This window comes from Cygnus atratus, chromosome 10, assembly GCF_013377495.2.
Source record: "Cygnus atratus isolate AKBS03 ecotype Queensland, Australia chromosome 10, CAtr_DNAZoo_HiC_assembly, whole genome shotgun sequence".
NCBI lineage: Eukaryota > Metazoa > Chordata > Aves > Anseriformes > Anatidae > Cygnus > Cygnus atratus.
This window is the reverse complement of record NC_066371.1, coordinates 14963258-14978343: the sequence shown is the minus strand read 5'-3', so window position 1 is coordinate 14978343 and position 15086 is coordinate 14963258. Positions and strand designations below refer to the sequence as shown.

The 15086-nt window shown below is 41.0% G+C and overlaps 1 protein-coding gene across 5 annotated transcripts in view; it reads right to left on the bottom strand.

The window, feature by feature from the left end:
- Window positions 1-15086, bottom strand: part of PBRM1 (polybromo 1) — a 64165-nt gene that overhangs the window by 31485 nt on the left and 17594 nt on the right. For all 5 annotated transcript variants that reach the window (XM_035547022.2, XM_050712818.1, XM_035547028.2 and 2 more), the window contains 4 exons: window positions 12381-12597; window positions 4596-4737; window positions 3771-3868; window positions 1707-1983 (listed from right to left, as the gene is read on the bottom strand). In XM_035547022.2, coding sequence (XP_035402915.1) covers window positions 1707-1983; window positions 3771-3868; window positions 4596-4737; window positions 12381-12597 — 734 coding nt within the window. The remainder of the gene's footprint in view (window positions 1-1706; window positions 1984-3770; window positions 3869-4595; window positions 4738-12380; window positions 12598-15086) is intronic.

The window sequence follows — 15086 nt, the reverse complement described above, 5'->3', positions numbered from 1 at the left end:
AAATCTTGGATAATTCATCTAACTACTTTTCTACAAGGACCAGAAAACAGGAAGACTCAGTTGTCTTATCAACTTCCACATCAAATCATTCTGCTCAGCAACGATCTCTCAAACCAGAGTAATTCCATCAAGGTAGAAAGGACTAGAATGATCCTACTAGGTCTTCAAATCCAACTGCAGGAAACCAGACCACGAAGTCCTGTACATTAGCTGATCAAGTTCCTCATTAAAAGTAACTGGAGGTTTCTTACCACTCCTCTGTTCCATAACATCAAGCTTGCTGACCGAGAGACACAATTTTAGTTTCCAAGCATGTCATGGCCATCTGTGCCCTTTCTGCTTATGAATACAGCACCTTTTAACCCTCTTTTTAGTGTTCCCTACAACAGAATCACAGAATCAGAGAATGGTTTGGGTTGGAAGGGACCTTAAAGCCCATCTGACTCCAACCCCCTGCCATGGGCAGGGACACCTCCCACCAGCCCAGGCTGCCAAAAACCCCATCCAACCTTGCCTTGGGCACTGCCAGGGATGGGGTAGCCACAGCTTCTCTGGGCAGCCTGGGCCAGAGCCTCACCGCCCTCTGAGTGAAGAGCTCCTTCCTTATATCTAATTTAAATCTCCCCTCTTTCAGTTTAAAGCCATTACCCTTGTCCTGTCGCTACACCCCTGACAAAGAGTCCCTCCCCAGCTTTCCTGTAGCCCCCTTTAGGCACTGGAATGTCTCCCTGGAGCCATCTCTTCTCCAGGCTGAACAGCCCCAGCTCCCTCAGCCTGTATCCACAGGAGAGGTGCTCCAGCCCCTTGTTCATCTTCGTGGTTGCCTCTGGACTTGGTCTAGTATGCACATGTCCTTATGCTGGGGGCCCAGAGCTGAGCACAGGCTCCAGGTGGGGTCTCACGAGAACAGCACAGAGGGGCACAATCCCCTCCCTCTCCCTGCTGCCCACGCTGCTTTTGGTGCAGCCCAGGACAGGGCTGGCTTTCTGGGCTGCAAGCGCACATTGCTGGCTCATGTTGAGCTTCTCATCAACCAGCACCCCCAGGTCCTTCTCCTCAGAGCTGCCCTCGATCCGTTCTCTGCTCAGCCTGTAGTTGTGCTTGGGATTGCCCTGCCCCAGGTGCAGGACCTTGCCCTTGGCCTTGTTGAACTTCATGAGGTTCACAAACTATTCGTAAGCGAAAAGCATATTCATTTCAGACTACTTATGCTACACTAAACAAGTCCATTCTTCTAGTCTGATCTTCCACATTCTCCACTTCCATGATAACAAAGTTGATTTCCTTCCAATTAAGGAAGACACCCCTTCTCAGTGGTTCTGAGCTCCAGAACATGTTCTGGTGACCCTTCACAGTGCAAATACCTTCACGTGATAAATAATGAAAATTTAATAACCAGATTTTTTTTTTGAACATACTAGGAAAGAAATACTCAGCTGACATTTTCTGAAGTGAAGAAAGCTAGCTAACAGGAAATAAGTCTAACCTTCACAGTTAAATAATATACTATTACATGGGAATGTATTGCTTTTCATGTTTATACAACCATATTCTAAAGTACCAGCAGAAAGAAGAAGTTACATTTCTATTTAAATTCAATAAACAACTACCATAAATACTGGGAGTAACAGTTAAAAATCCAAATATAAATCATACATCTGCAAAAAACGGAGAGAGGTAAGTGTGACTGCAGAACAGAACAGTACCTGGGAGCCTTCCTCATTATAATGCCTTGCATTTCGGAACATGAGCTTCATATCTTCAATCATTGCTTCTTCCCCTACATATTTATCGTTGCGGATGTTGTGTTCAATCATTTTCAAATCCATTGGCTCTAAGATAATTTTATAATAATCTGGATAGTCCTTTTTGGATGGCTTAACCATAAACAGATCACAGAGCCGTCTGCCTGTGCCTGATTCTCGAGCTTCCAGAACTGCATTGTATAAGATCTTCATTCGTTGTTTTCGCATATTCTTTTTGCTGTTAGGTTAAGTAGAGGAAGAAGAAAAAGGAAGAGAATAAAGGTTAGTGGCTCTTCGCCCCACTTGCAATACTAATATCAAAATGACATTATTCTCTGCCATTAAAAAAACAAAACAAAACAAAACAAAAAAAAACACAACAACAACTTTCTAAACACACATAAGAAGTTAAGATACTTTAACTGGAAACATACATAGTCCATACTGGCTTTCAAAACAAACTTGCAAATAATGACAGCATCACAAGCATTACTCTACTAAGTAAACAGAAAACCAACTTTAAGATACCATTTTTTTGGCATTTAAGTTTTCTACCAGACAAAACAAATGACTATTTTTAAAGGTATGAAAGTCAAAAGGAGCTCTAAGCACTTTCCAGCTGCAAGGAGAAGAGATTGGTCATGATTGAGCATCTGAATCCAGGAAGTCAAGAAGTAAGTCAAACACAGAAGTACCCTCAACCACTGCCTTCATGACCACAACTGCTGAACATAGAGTATCAGAGACTTGAGAAACATTTGTTGTACCAGACACAAGAAAAACAAGGATATCAGGAATGTAGTAGGAAGGTGGTCTGAATTGCTTAAATATCTGTCAACCACACTCAAAGTTACAAGCTGATAAAGCTTACCAATACTGCAAAACCTAAATAGAAAATGGTCACATATATGCTATCACCACAAACTTTACAGTGTAGCTATAAAGATTGTATCAAGAAATCTGACAGCATAACCGGGAAGCAGCTTGTCAGGAGGAAAAAAATGCACACAGATCCCTGTACATACACTACATGATCTACAAGCAAACCTGATGAGGTCAAAGAAAGCTTAAGTTAATATTAAGCTCAGACATTGTGGCGCACTAGAAATGCAGTCTCAACAAAGCACTTTTGAGCCATCTCACACATTGCAATCTCTACAAACCACTTACTGATAGAATCATAGAATGACCTGGGTTGGGAGAGACCTCAAGCACCATCTAGTTTCAACCCCCTTGCCATAGGCTGGGACATCACCCACTAGATCAGGTTGCTCAGGGCCTCACCTAACCCGGTCTTGAAGGCAGTTATAACTTATCATAGAATCATACAGTGGGTTGGGTTGGAAGGGACCTTAAGGATCACTCAGTTCCAATGCCCCCCCCGACAAAGGCCACTAGATCAGGCTGCCCAGGGTCTCATCCAACCTGGTCTTGAACACCCCCAGGGATGGGGCATTCGCAGCTTCTCTGGCCAACCTGTGCCAGTGCCTCACCACCCTTTCTTTGAGTGAAGAATTTCCTCCTAACATCTAATCTAAATCTCCCCTCTTTTAGTTTAACGCCATTCTCCCTTGTCTTGTCATTATCTGCCCAATCAAAAAGTTGCTCCCCACCTTTTTTATAAGAACCCTTTAAGCACTGAAAGTCTGCAGTGAGGTCACCCCAGAGCCTTCTCTTCTCCAGGCTGAACAGCCCCAGCTCTCTCAGCCTTTCTTCATAGGAGAGGTGCTCCAGCCCTCTGATCAACTTTGTGGCCCTCCTCTAGATCCGCTCTAACAGCCCCACATCCTTCTCGTGCTGGGGGCTCCAGACCTGGACGCGGGACTCCAAGCAGGACCTCACATGGGCAGAGCAGTGGGGCACAATCACCTCCCTCGCCCTGCCGGCTACTCCTCTTTTCATGCAGCCCAGGACACAGTTGACTGCCTGGGCTGCAAGCACACACTGCTGGCTCATGTCCAGGTTTTCGTCCACCAGAAGAAAGTAGTAATGTGAAGGTCTGCAGAAAACTACAGAAGTACATACCTTTTCCTTTTTGAACTTCCAGCATCAGATGTAGCAGAAGAAATCATACTGTCCCCATCCTCAATGTCATCTCTCCTAGCAAGCTCCTTCTTCTTTGCCTGAAGAAAGGACAAATCCCTGAAGCCGAACTCACTGCTGGACATTTTCAGAACAACATTAAACTCCAGAACAGATCAGATACACAAAATCAGATGCAGCTATCGGTTTTACATGTGTAAGGACACATGCAGATGCACCATCAAAATATTTCCAGTGATTTATTTAATGCAAGTTTGCCAATATAAAATAGTGGTATAATCCTTCTCATCTGCTAGAAAAACTGTTGAGTGAACAATCTGAATTCAACACTTCATGAAATTTAAACTGTCTTAGCCATAGTATTTAACTACCAACTACCTGTATTTAACTGTAAACCCTTTATTGTATTTAACTGTAAACCCTTAACAAAAACAAACAAAAAAAAAATCAGCATTTTTTCAATTTTCTCCCAACTTAAAATAGTCGTGGTAAGGAATTAGAGTGACCAAGAGAAAGCACACAAGGCAGCAGGTGTACCAGAGAAAAATCACCCAATGATGGTCTTCATTCCCATACTTCACTTCTTAAGCATCTGATATCAACTACTTCTGGAAGCAATTTTCATACTACTTTTTAACCATTGCACAACATGATAGAACCCACAAGATACTATCAGCAAGCTAATCACAACCAAAAAAATACTACTGCAAATATGAGTCTAGTTCAAAATTGTTTTGGAAAATTATTCATTAGGGAAATAAATTCACATAAGAAGTTACATCCTTTTGATTGTTCTATTCCAGATACCTGCATAACTTGCTGCATTTTCAGTACTCTCTTATAGATGGCAGAATTGGGGACATTGTAGCGCTTGGCATTTTCAAACATTAAGTTCAGATCAGCCTCCAGCTGATCTAAGGTTTCATACTCATGGTTCTTCAGTTTCATTCTGCAAAATAAACAAACAGATCAGTTACTCCACATGAGCTACACACCACAAAACAGTTCTTTAACACCTTCATTTTGATGAGAAATCCAATATCCAGAGAGCTCTAGTTAGGCAGGAGAACACATTATATTCTTCTGATGTTACAATTGCAAGGTGTTACTGCAGCAATATTACACTGTTTTACTGTTATAAAAACTACTGAGAAGTGCAGGTGTATTTCCAGAGCTACAGAATTTTCTTGCAGGAAACATCCAACTAACTGCATGTTTCCTGGATGCCAGCTGCACATGTCTGTAGTAATTGCCATTTCTCTCATATCTAAAGAACCTGAGTTCCCTCAATGTCTATGAGAAAAAACTTTGGAGAAATATCCTAGATGTAAGATGTGGAGAAAATTATTTGTTGCTACACATTATAATCAGGACTGTTTTTCCCACAAGACCACTAGCTTGTGACGTATATGCTCCTAAATACTCAGGATGTAAATACAGAGTCCAATCCATGCTCTTGCCATCATCTGGTAACAAATATTAGAGGCCACACTGCATTTTTTCCAGCTAATCTGGATGGTGGCTGGTACAGAAAGCAAAATCTATGGAGTGCAATGTACGAATGAGTTCTTGGAGTCCAACAAAATGTTGACAAGCCATTACAGGACTTCAGCACACAAGCTCTTGTTGGTACTGCAAAAGATAAAGCATCATTAAGAACTTGAGAAAACATGGAATAGAAAGGCTTAAAAGAAAGTTTGCACCAGAAATCCTGATCAATAAAACCAAATTTGTTAAAAACTTCGGCTGTTTTTAGTTTTTCAAAACTGAATGATTAAAGAACATCCTAATCTGTCAAGGCACACAGGGTAAATAAGTGCGTAAACAACCAGCAATTTCCCTGTTTATAGATGCTATTATAGATGCTATTACAGATATTCATAAAACAGATTCAAACTTTCAAAGGATTAATGGAAAACAAAAATAACGACTAAATGCGTGCAATTCTACACCTTAGAAAAAAGTTTCCAAGTCATCTATACTACTTACGAAATGAAGAATATTAAAAAAAAAAAAAAAAAAAAAAAAAGCAAGTCCTGTGCAGAAATCAATTCATAAGAAGCACTGGAGAGAAATACTGACCAACAGATTCTCTCTGCTTTTGGATATAGATGGCACCCACATCATTTATTTCCAGGTGATCTTTCTCAGACAAAGTGACCTCTCATACTGATAAATTTGCAGACTTAGGCTCTAATTAGGGATCTAATGACATGAAACCTACCACAACTGCCTTAGATTTGAATATTAAATACTGAAGACAAATCTCTAAAATGCCTCAACGCTTTTTACTGTTAACGACAACTATTAGAGGAGAAAGAATCATGCTTCAGCAATCATAATCAGAGCTATGATAAAGTCCTCTCAAGATCTGCTCTGCAGTTCATCCCCCTGAAAGCATACAAGTCTGCAAGCAATGCTCCTACCTTTCAATTCTTTGCTCAAATTTTGCTTAAATATTAGCAGCATGCAGTTTGTAAATATATTCATGTGCGATTCTAGCATGTTTGCCTTCTACCAGAGAACTAAAATAAGTTTTAAGAGATTAGATGGCAGAAAGAACGAGAACTGTAAAAAAAAAAAAAAAAACTAATCTCACCATTAATTTAAGAAATTAAAATTACAGAATTGCAAGCTTGCATTTTGATCGCTGTCGCATGGGGTGTAAGTTCAGCTTTCTGAGAGAGATACCTAGAAGGCTGTATCTCAATTGAAGTACTGTTTTTCCAAATCAAATTGCACCTCCTCACAATCACTTTGTACTACTCCTCTTTATTTGGAGTTGTTCTGTATGCAACTTAAAACTGCATTAATGTCAGCGTTAAAAAAAAAAAAGAAGAAACAAGAATCACCAAAGGTCTAGGATTACACTGATTAAGAACATGAACTACAATCCTCATGAGATATTAAAGCCAATATACAGCTCTATATCTTTATTGCATCCAAGTTCCAAATCTATGAAGGAACACTATTGGCATGACATGGTAAACCTGATTTACTTATTAGTAACATAACCCGGTCCTGCTCAACCAAATTCAGTATGTTTAGGTGCCAGTTTTATCAAACTGAGGAAAGGAGAAGTTTGCCACATCCTTTGAAGTGAAACACATTCAAAGCAAGCTGCGGGCAGAACAAAGCAGTAATGTCTCCTACGGAATATATCCTGCCTACAACAACTTTCTTTTTATGCAAAGAGTATTCTAAATTGGTCCCGTGTGTTTTCATGATATGGTAAAAGAAATTCGTGATTCTTCCTATCAGCAGATCCCAAGCCACTTGACACTACTAAATCTTGGATTGCTTATGCAGACTCCAGAACACCACTATCACATGGAGCATCTAAAATGTACCACTTACTCTACATGCCTCAGTATCTTACACTAGCTTCATGTGTGCATTTAGGCAGTGACATATGCATGTTGCGGTACTGCAGCCTAATCCTCAAGCACCACAATGCAGAGAAACATATGAAGTTGCCATTAGTCTTATACCATACTATGAAAATTAATTCTCTTCCTCCTCATGACTCTATAGAAGCAGAATTTTTAAGCTGATGGAGAAGTGAAGACCCTGACAGTAGGTCACGAGTGAAGAAAAGCAGCTTAATTCTCACTCCATTAAATCTTAACCCAGAGTCAGAAGACAAGAGGAAGAAGAAAGACTGTCTTACAAAAGGCTGAGCTGTCATCCAAATTACCTTACCATCAAATAAAATCTTCCTTCTATTACTGCGAGCTTACCCACAACTAGATACACGAGGTGCAGTCCATCTGATTTTAAGCGAACAACCTACATTCACAGTTGAATTCAAAGGCCTGAGCACAAAAGTATAATCAAGACTTAGCCCACATGGTTTTGAAAGACAGACAACTTCTGACCACAAATATGAAGAGTGAAAAATCCAGAGGTGCAAAAGTAATCCTGCTACAGCCTGCAAATAACCTCCTACCTTGTGATCCTCCTCAACACACTTGCTGTCAGTGAACAACGGGGTGATTAATTAAGGCTATTCAGAGAAGTTAATTATACTCAAACACAGCAGAACTCAAGTATCATGCCTCTTCTCAATTTAGAGTATTATCAAAGAATCATAGAATATCCTGCATTGGAAGGGAGCCACTAGGTCATTGAGTCCAGCTCCTGGCTCCACACAGGACCACCAAAAATCAGACCCGATGGCTGAGAGCACTGTCTGAACACTCCTTGAACTCTGGCAGCTCGGTGCCGTGCCCACTGCCCTGGGGAGCCTGTCCCAGGGCCTGACCACCTCTGGGTGCAGAACCTTTCCCTAACACCCAGCCTGACCCTCGCCTGTCCCAGCTCCATGCCGTTCCCTCGGGTCCTGTCGCTGTCCCCAGAGAGCGCAGCTCAGCGCCTACCCCTCCGCTCCCCTCGTGAGGGAGCTGCAGGCCGCCATGAGGCCTCCCCTCAGCCTGCTCTGGGCTGAACAAACCAAGGGCCCTCAGCTGCTCCCTATCCGTGTTGCCCTCCAGATCTTTCACCATCTTTGTGGTCCTCCTTTGGAGGCTCTCTAATAGTTGTCAGTCTTGTAACAGAAGAATTTTATAAACATCAGTTTATTTTGCAAAGCAAGGCCAAAACTAACATTTTCCCAGTTGGCACATTTATAAATTAAGCAAACCATAACAGTGACATATTATTTTTCCAAAAGCCAATGTAATAATAAAATCTTTGGGGAAAAAAAAAAAGAAAAAGTAATGCTTAGGTTAAGATCTTAACTTGTAATAGGTTTAAGCTGTTATTTATATAAACATTCAGACTAACCCAGATAGCAGTCTCTACTCTTTCAAGTTAAGTTCTATTCACTAGATGATCATTTTTATTATAAATTCAACTCAAATAATTAATCTTGAGATAACAAAAGCCAACACTAATTCCAGTTTAAAGAGAATCTCAACCCACTCCAGTTCAGTGAAATGTGAAGTTTAAATTCCCACGTCACGTACAACTGAATGAACGTTCATAAGAAAATGCTCAAGAAGTGGATGTCACACAAAACCAAGTGTGCTTTATGCTAGATCCACACTTTTTTTTTTTTTTTTTTAAAAAAAAAAAACCAGCTAAGGTCCCCAGCTTCCTAGAGCAGAAGACACTGGGGCATGCCAATAAAGGCGATGCTTGCAGTGCCCCTGCACGCACACACACACACACACCTCTCACATGCAGACCAGGAGAGGACAGCTGCCAGGGAATTCCCTGGTGGAGAAAAGGCTGATTCACTTGCCTTCAGGATCATATTTGTTAACACTATAAAATTTAATGAGTATCACAGTTCTTGTAAGCATGCCAGGATCCAGCACTTGTGTACCATCTAACAGCATGTTCTGTGTTCCTGCGTTGCTTCCTGACTATTCCTCCAGCTGTTGAATTAGAGACTTTTAGCCACGCTAAGTTTTCAAAATATCCTCCATACCATGCACTTCTACCACCCCTTAAAAATCACAGCCTTCATAGCATCACTTTTAAAGGGGATATCCTTGCTCTGCAGCTCTGTGGTTTGTTGTCTTTGAGTCGGTTTGGGGGGTGTCTTATCAGTGTGGATAAACACCCAATGAGAGGGAACAAAGAAGAAGGAGCCAAACTCGTCTCAGCAGTGCCCACTGACAGGACAAGAAGCACAGACAGAAACACAGGAAATTCTATCTGAACACAAGAAAAAAAAAAAACAAAACTTTTTAAAAACAAATAATAACAAAAAAAACAGCAACAAAACAACTGTGAGGGTGGTCAAACACTAGCACTGGTCACCCAGGTTGCCTGAGAAGTCTCCATCAGGGAAAATGCACCAAAGCCAGCTGGGAACAGTCCAGGGCAAACTGCTCTGAGTGATCCTGCTTGATGAGGTGGCTGGAGGGGACGGTCTCCCTTCCAACCCCAACTATTCTGTACTTCTGTGAAGAGCATGGCAGGAAGAAACTAGCAGGAAACTCAAGCCATCAACAGGATTACCTCCCGCATCCAGAAGTGGCCTGGGATCAGCACTCAGCTCAAGTCAATGAGGCTCTTAGTGCTCAAAGCGCTCAAGAGGTTGGGACAGTTATAATCTGCATCTCATTAAAACAAGCAAACAAAACACACCCACACCTGTGATACACTCCCTGTAATTATCATAAATCATCGAGTAAGGATTTTCCTGCATTTAACAAACACGGACTCCTGAAATACAGGATTAGCTGCAAAATTTATAGTGACAGCAGACCAGGATAGGGGAAAGAGGGAAAAGGGAATACTTGGCCCCCTTTTCACAGTCCACTCTGACAGTATATAGCCCAAGTATCCAGATGCTAATGCAGAAAATGGTATGAGACTGGAATGCCAGGCTGTATGCTCTAACACCTTCAGTTTTTTGCTAAGACAATTAACTTCTCTGTCCCTGTCTATGAACAGATGTGCTCCTTGAATGTGCATCTCCAAACACACAAAGAAGTGCCTCCCTCCACCCCAAGCCAAAAAATCCTACCTCTCCACCCCTATGGAGTGGTTATTTTGAATACCTAAAGACATAGCTGAAATATCAGTAAAACCATGATTGCTTCAGTTTTCCCTAAAGCATATTAATTAAGTACACATATGCATGACTTCAAGGCTTCTTAAGCATAGTAAGAGAAGATTATGTGGCAATTTAAACAATAATTGAATTTCAGAATTTGCTAAAACAATGTAGACTATTATAAATACCATACTTTAACTTAGGAATTAAAAACACTATCTCTAAGAAGACTGTCTGTACCTTTTTGTTTTCTAAGCTCTCAGGCAATGAGAAATGCCATTTTTTAAAAAAGTTCTATATATACATCTGAGTGTCATTTTTGCTCAAACAGCCAGGTGCACCCTGCCTACTCTGTAAGGAAAGTAGAGTAACAGCTGCCTCCCTATGGCAAATTATTTCTCCTGATACCAAGTACATTTTCAAAACAAGGTTTCTCCCAACAAATACCCTTCGGTACATTCAGACAAAAAGCTCCCTGAAAACCGCCAGTGATGTTCTCAATTTCATCTTTTTTCCAACAGATGTGTTTTGTGCTTCATTCAAGAAAAGATGATTCCTTTGCCAAGCCAACTGTTGTACTAAGACATAAGAAAAAAATGCTTTAAAGCCACTGATGGACAGCTAACCAATATTGTATCTCTGTACTTGCTCCCCAACACATCAGACAGGTAAGAAAGGTTTTATTACTTTCCAGTTTAACAAAGACACTGCTTATTAAAAAAGTATTCCAAATCCAGCACATTGTATTATCGTATAACTATAATTTACAGAACTATCTACTCTAAACACACTAGCAGTGTGAGGACCCACTGAAGAAGGACTATTGCTTTACCAAACACTGTCACACCTCTCCTGCAGACCTGGTTTTCAACACCATTTCCTATGGCTGTAATGCAGTCTATTCTAAAGGAAGATGTTTTAGCGTAACTTTATACATGAGGATACAAGACGTGCTTTAACGCACCAATGGCTGGCCCTTCCCTATGGGAAGGGGAGCCAGGCACATTAACATGGCCAGCAGGGCAGGGGCCTTGCCAGCTACGAGCACTCAGGTTTGACCCAGATCCAGACCATCCGGCCAACTTTTGGTGATGAGGCAGGTGCGAGGTGAGGCCAGGAAGCCAAGCTTGCAGGGCAGGATCAGACACAGTCAGCAGACATTGGGCAGGCAGTGCTTGAACGCATCCACACAGGCCCAAGGCAACGCTAGGAAGTCAGCCCACAGGTCAGGTCTGGGTCAGTGCAGGGGGTATCAGTGGGGGTCCACGGCCAGGCAGGGGCATGGCTGTGGTGGGCTGGAGACCAGCACTCCTACCATGTAGCTCAGGCAGGGCCTGAAATGGGGCTCCCAGGTCCCTGGGAAGGAAGCCAGGGCCACCTGAAGCTATTCAGGCCATGAAGACCTGTTAATGCACTTGGCACCTTGACATACGATGGAGCTAACATGGTGAATATATTAGTTTACCCTGGGCTTTAGCGGCCTGAGATAAGCTCACTATTCTTTTTACACAGGTTTTTATCCCACAGCTGCGCTCTGGCAACTGAGGAATCTTTCATGGCTCACAGATTTATGAACAGTGTGCTGCATTAGCACTTTACTCCAGACTAGCTACATCATGAATGAAAATAATTATTCTCTACAATTAGACTGTGACCTAAACAAAAGGAATATAATTGCAAACACCTTTCCACAGTTCGCGTTGCTGAAGACTATTCATTTAAGAAACATGGCAGTAAGAGGTAACCATGCCATCAGGGTAAAGGGAAGGGCATAACAGAGTGTTCTGCAGAAGCTTTCACATCTGCTGTGCACCTAGCCTTCAGAATTATTGATATGGCAACTACCCAGGCACATTCCTAATGAAACACTGTGGAAAATAAACCCATGGATGGCAGCCATTGATAAAAGATGATTAGAAGACTGATGCAGACTGACACAAAACAAGCAGCAACAAAGCACAGAGGAAAAATGGTATCACTACATGAGAGGTCAGCAACTTGACCACAATTAAGGATGCTGGAAATGAAAGGAGCCTTTGAATAGTATCGCACCAGAGGTAGTTTGCATTCTGTTTTCTTACCTGATCTGCTGCAATGAAATAGGTGTTTTAATTTGCTGGTAATAATCAGGATACTTTTTCTTAGAGGGCAACTGGAAAAAGGGTTCAGATATGAGCTGGCCCTGATTATTTCGGCAACTTCTAACTGTATCATAAAGCTGATAAAGAGGATTAGAAGTGTCCATGAAGGAAGTAATGCTCTCAGCTTCAGATTCTCCTTCTTCATAACGAGCAGCAGCTGCACAGAGAGAAAGGAAAAATGAGAAACTCTCAGCAGGACAAGTCAGAGTGGATTTTTTTAATGACTTTTCAAATAGAGAAGTAAACCAGAACAAAATGCAGACCCTCAGTTGAGGGTGTTCAGCCGCTCTCCAGTAGTCAGATTCACAACCCAGAAAAGGACTTCACAAATGGCTACACCTCATAGCCCCAAGCTGATGGGAAAAACAAAAACAAACAACACACTTTACCTAGATAGCAAGTTCTCTTATCAGATGAGCCTTCAGTTCAGTCACTGGTAATACACCCTACATATAGAAGCATGCGGAAGTGTTCATAGTTAACAGAACTATTCAACCACACTACCTACAAAAACAGCTACGCCCTTATTTACCAGTCAAACCATTACTACTAATATTTGTACCAAACACATTTATACACTGAACTACTGTGATTCTGCTATCTGACTGGAGCACACTACAAGAATATGAACTGAAAAACCATGTCTAGAATTTTCAAAGGTCTTTAGTCTGTTAGGGAAAAATGGCTGAAATAACAATGAATTTTTGAATATATATCAAAAAAGATTACTTCAGAACTTCTGTAATCCTTTACATAATAATCCCATAATATAGTAATTGCATAATAATCCCGGTTCAAGTAAAAAAAATCTGAACTTTAACAGGCAAGTCTGACACTAGAGCTCACCTTTAATATGCAGAAAGTGAAGGAGAAATAAACATTTTAGAATTATTATGTAACTAGCATAAAATCAATAAATACTTTATAAGATGTTCAGAGCAGACTTTTCCTATTGTCTGTATGAAGTATGTATTATGCTTCAGGATCAGGACGAACAAAAGAGCTACTATGATGAAGTAACATTTACTGCAGATGAAATTAGGAGAAACATTACTGAGCAACAGAAACACAGACAGAATGAAAAAACACTGGCAACAGAAATATAGGATGGGAAGCAATAAATGGCCAACCCTTCTACTCCACTGTAATACAGTTGGCATAATTTGTACCTTGCAGACAGGCATAATAATAAAATCTATGTGTTTTTGCATACACAGCTATTTATTCATCCTTGTTTGCTCTCTTACGAATCCCAGTTTAGAGGAAAGCTTGGCAGGTGACGTGCTGGATAATTCAGTTACACAAAAGACAGTTCTCTAACACTCAAGCCAAGTTTCCAGCTGGCATTTTCATTATTTCTCAATAGAGGCTGGCAATGTTTCAAATTTTCTACCCAATTTCAGTAAAGATGTATTGAAATGATGACAAAGCCAGAGGACATTCTGACTGCATATCAACATAGTACTATCATTTTTCCTCTGCAGTCTGACACTGCAGATCTACACGAGTGTACCAGACAAGTTAGATGCAAGCTAAAACACAAGCAGACCACAGCAGATGCGCAAACACTACAGAGACGTTCATTACTAATTCAGAGGAGATGCTTAAAATTATCAGGCGCGTGTACGCCAACCAGCATCGCATAATGGCATAGCAGCTACTATGGCAGCCTGCAAAGCAGGAGCTGGACAGAATCGCTCAGGTAGAAAAACAAAAGACTGAAGGCAACACTCTGTCTTCTTCCCCACACCTAACATACCAGTCTGAACGTGGAGATAAATCCTGATGGCTAAGAGGCAGCTACCAAGTAAAATAAATTTCCAAAGTAGATTATGCAACAAAATACTGTCTTTGCTATTGTTTACTCAAACAGTTCAGTTCTGACTGCTCCATCAAAAAGGAACAGAATAGAAAAAGGAGAACTTGTTTTTATGTAAGAGAAAAACAAGAAACAAGCATGCTAACATTCTGTGACATGGCAGACAGCAAAAAGGCAGTTCAATACCCTAAACAAGAAACGTACTTCCTTTGTGTAAGAAGTGGGACACAAGACATTCCCCAAAATGAAATCTAAGGAAATTTAAGAAGCACTAAAAGGAAAGTGTTTACATAACACCAGAATACAACTACAAACATTTTCATTATAACGTGTATGTTCTTTAAAAGATGTGTGTCAACCACTATATATTCTTACATACTCAGAAAATGCTAACGTTCTACTAACAGGAAACACATTATCTTGAGAACTGAAGAAGTTAATATTTGGATCAGAAGACAAAAATCCACATTTGGCTGTACAACCAGCCACATAATGCAAGACCGTAGATTCTTCAGCATTCAGTAGCACCAGGTCCCATAGGAACATGCTGGCAGCACAGAGGAACAGTCAGTTATTCCCTTTTCACGCAGCTGTTACCTCAACTACAGTTAGCAGGTACAGCAGAAATATGCAGTAAACCATATGTGTACCCTTACTCAATGCTATGGCAGGGAAGGAACAGAGTTAGGAAGGCATACAAATGTATATGGAAGAAACTTAGTCTTTACTCAGCAAGTAATTTGCTTTAATCAATGTCTCCCGAGGTCCCAAAGCACCTAGACAACAATGAATGCTCAAAATGTAACCGAAGCTAGATTCTAGTACAA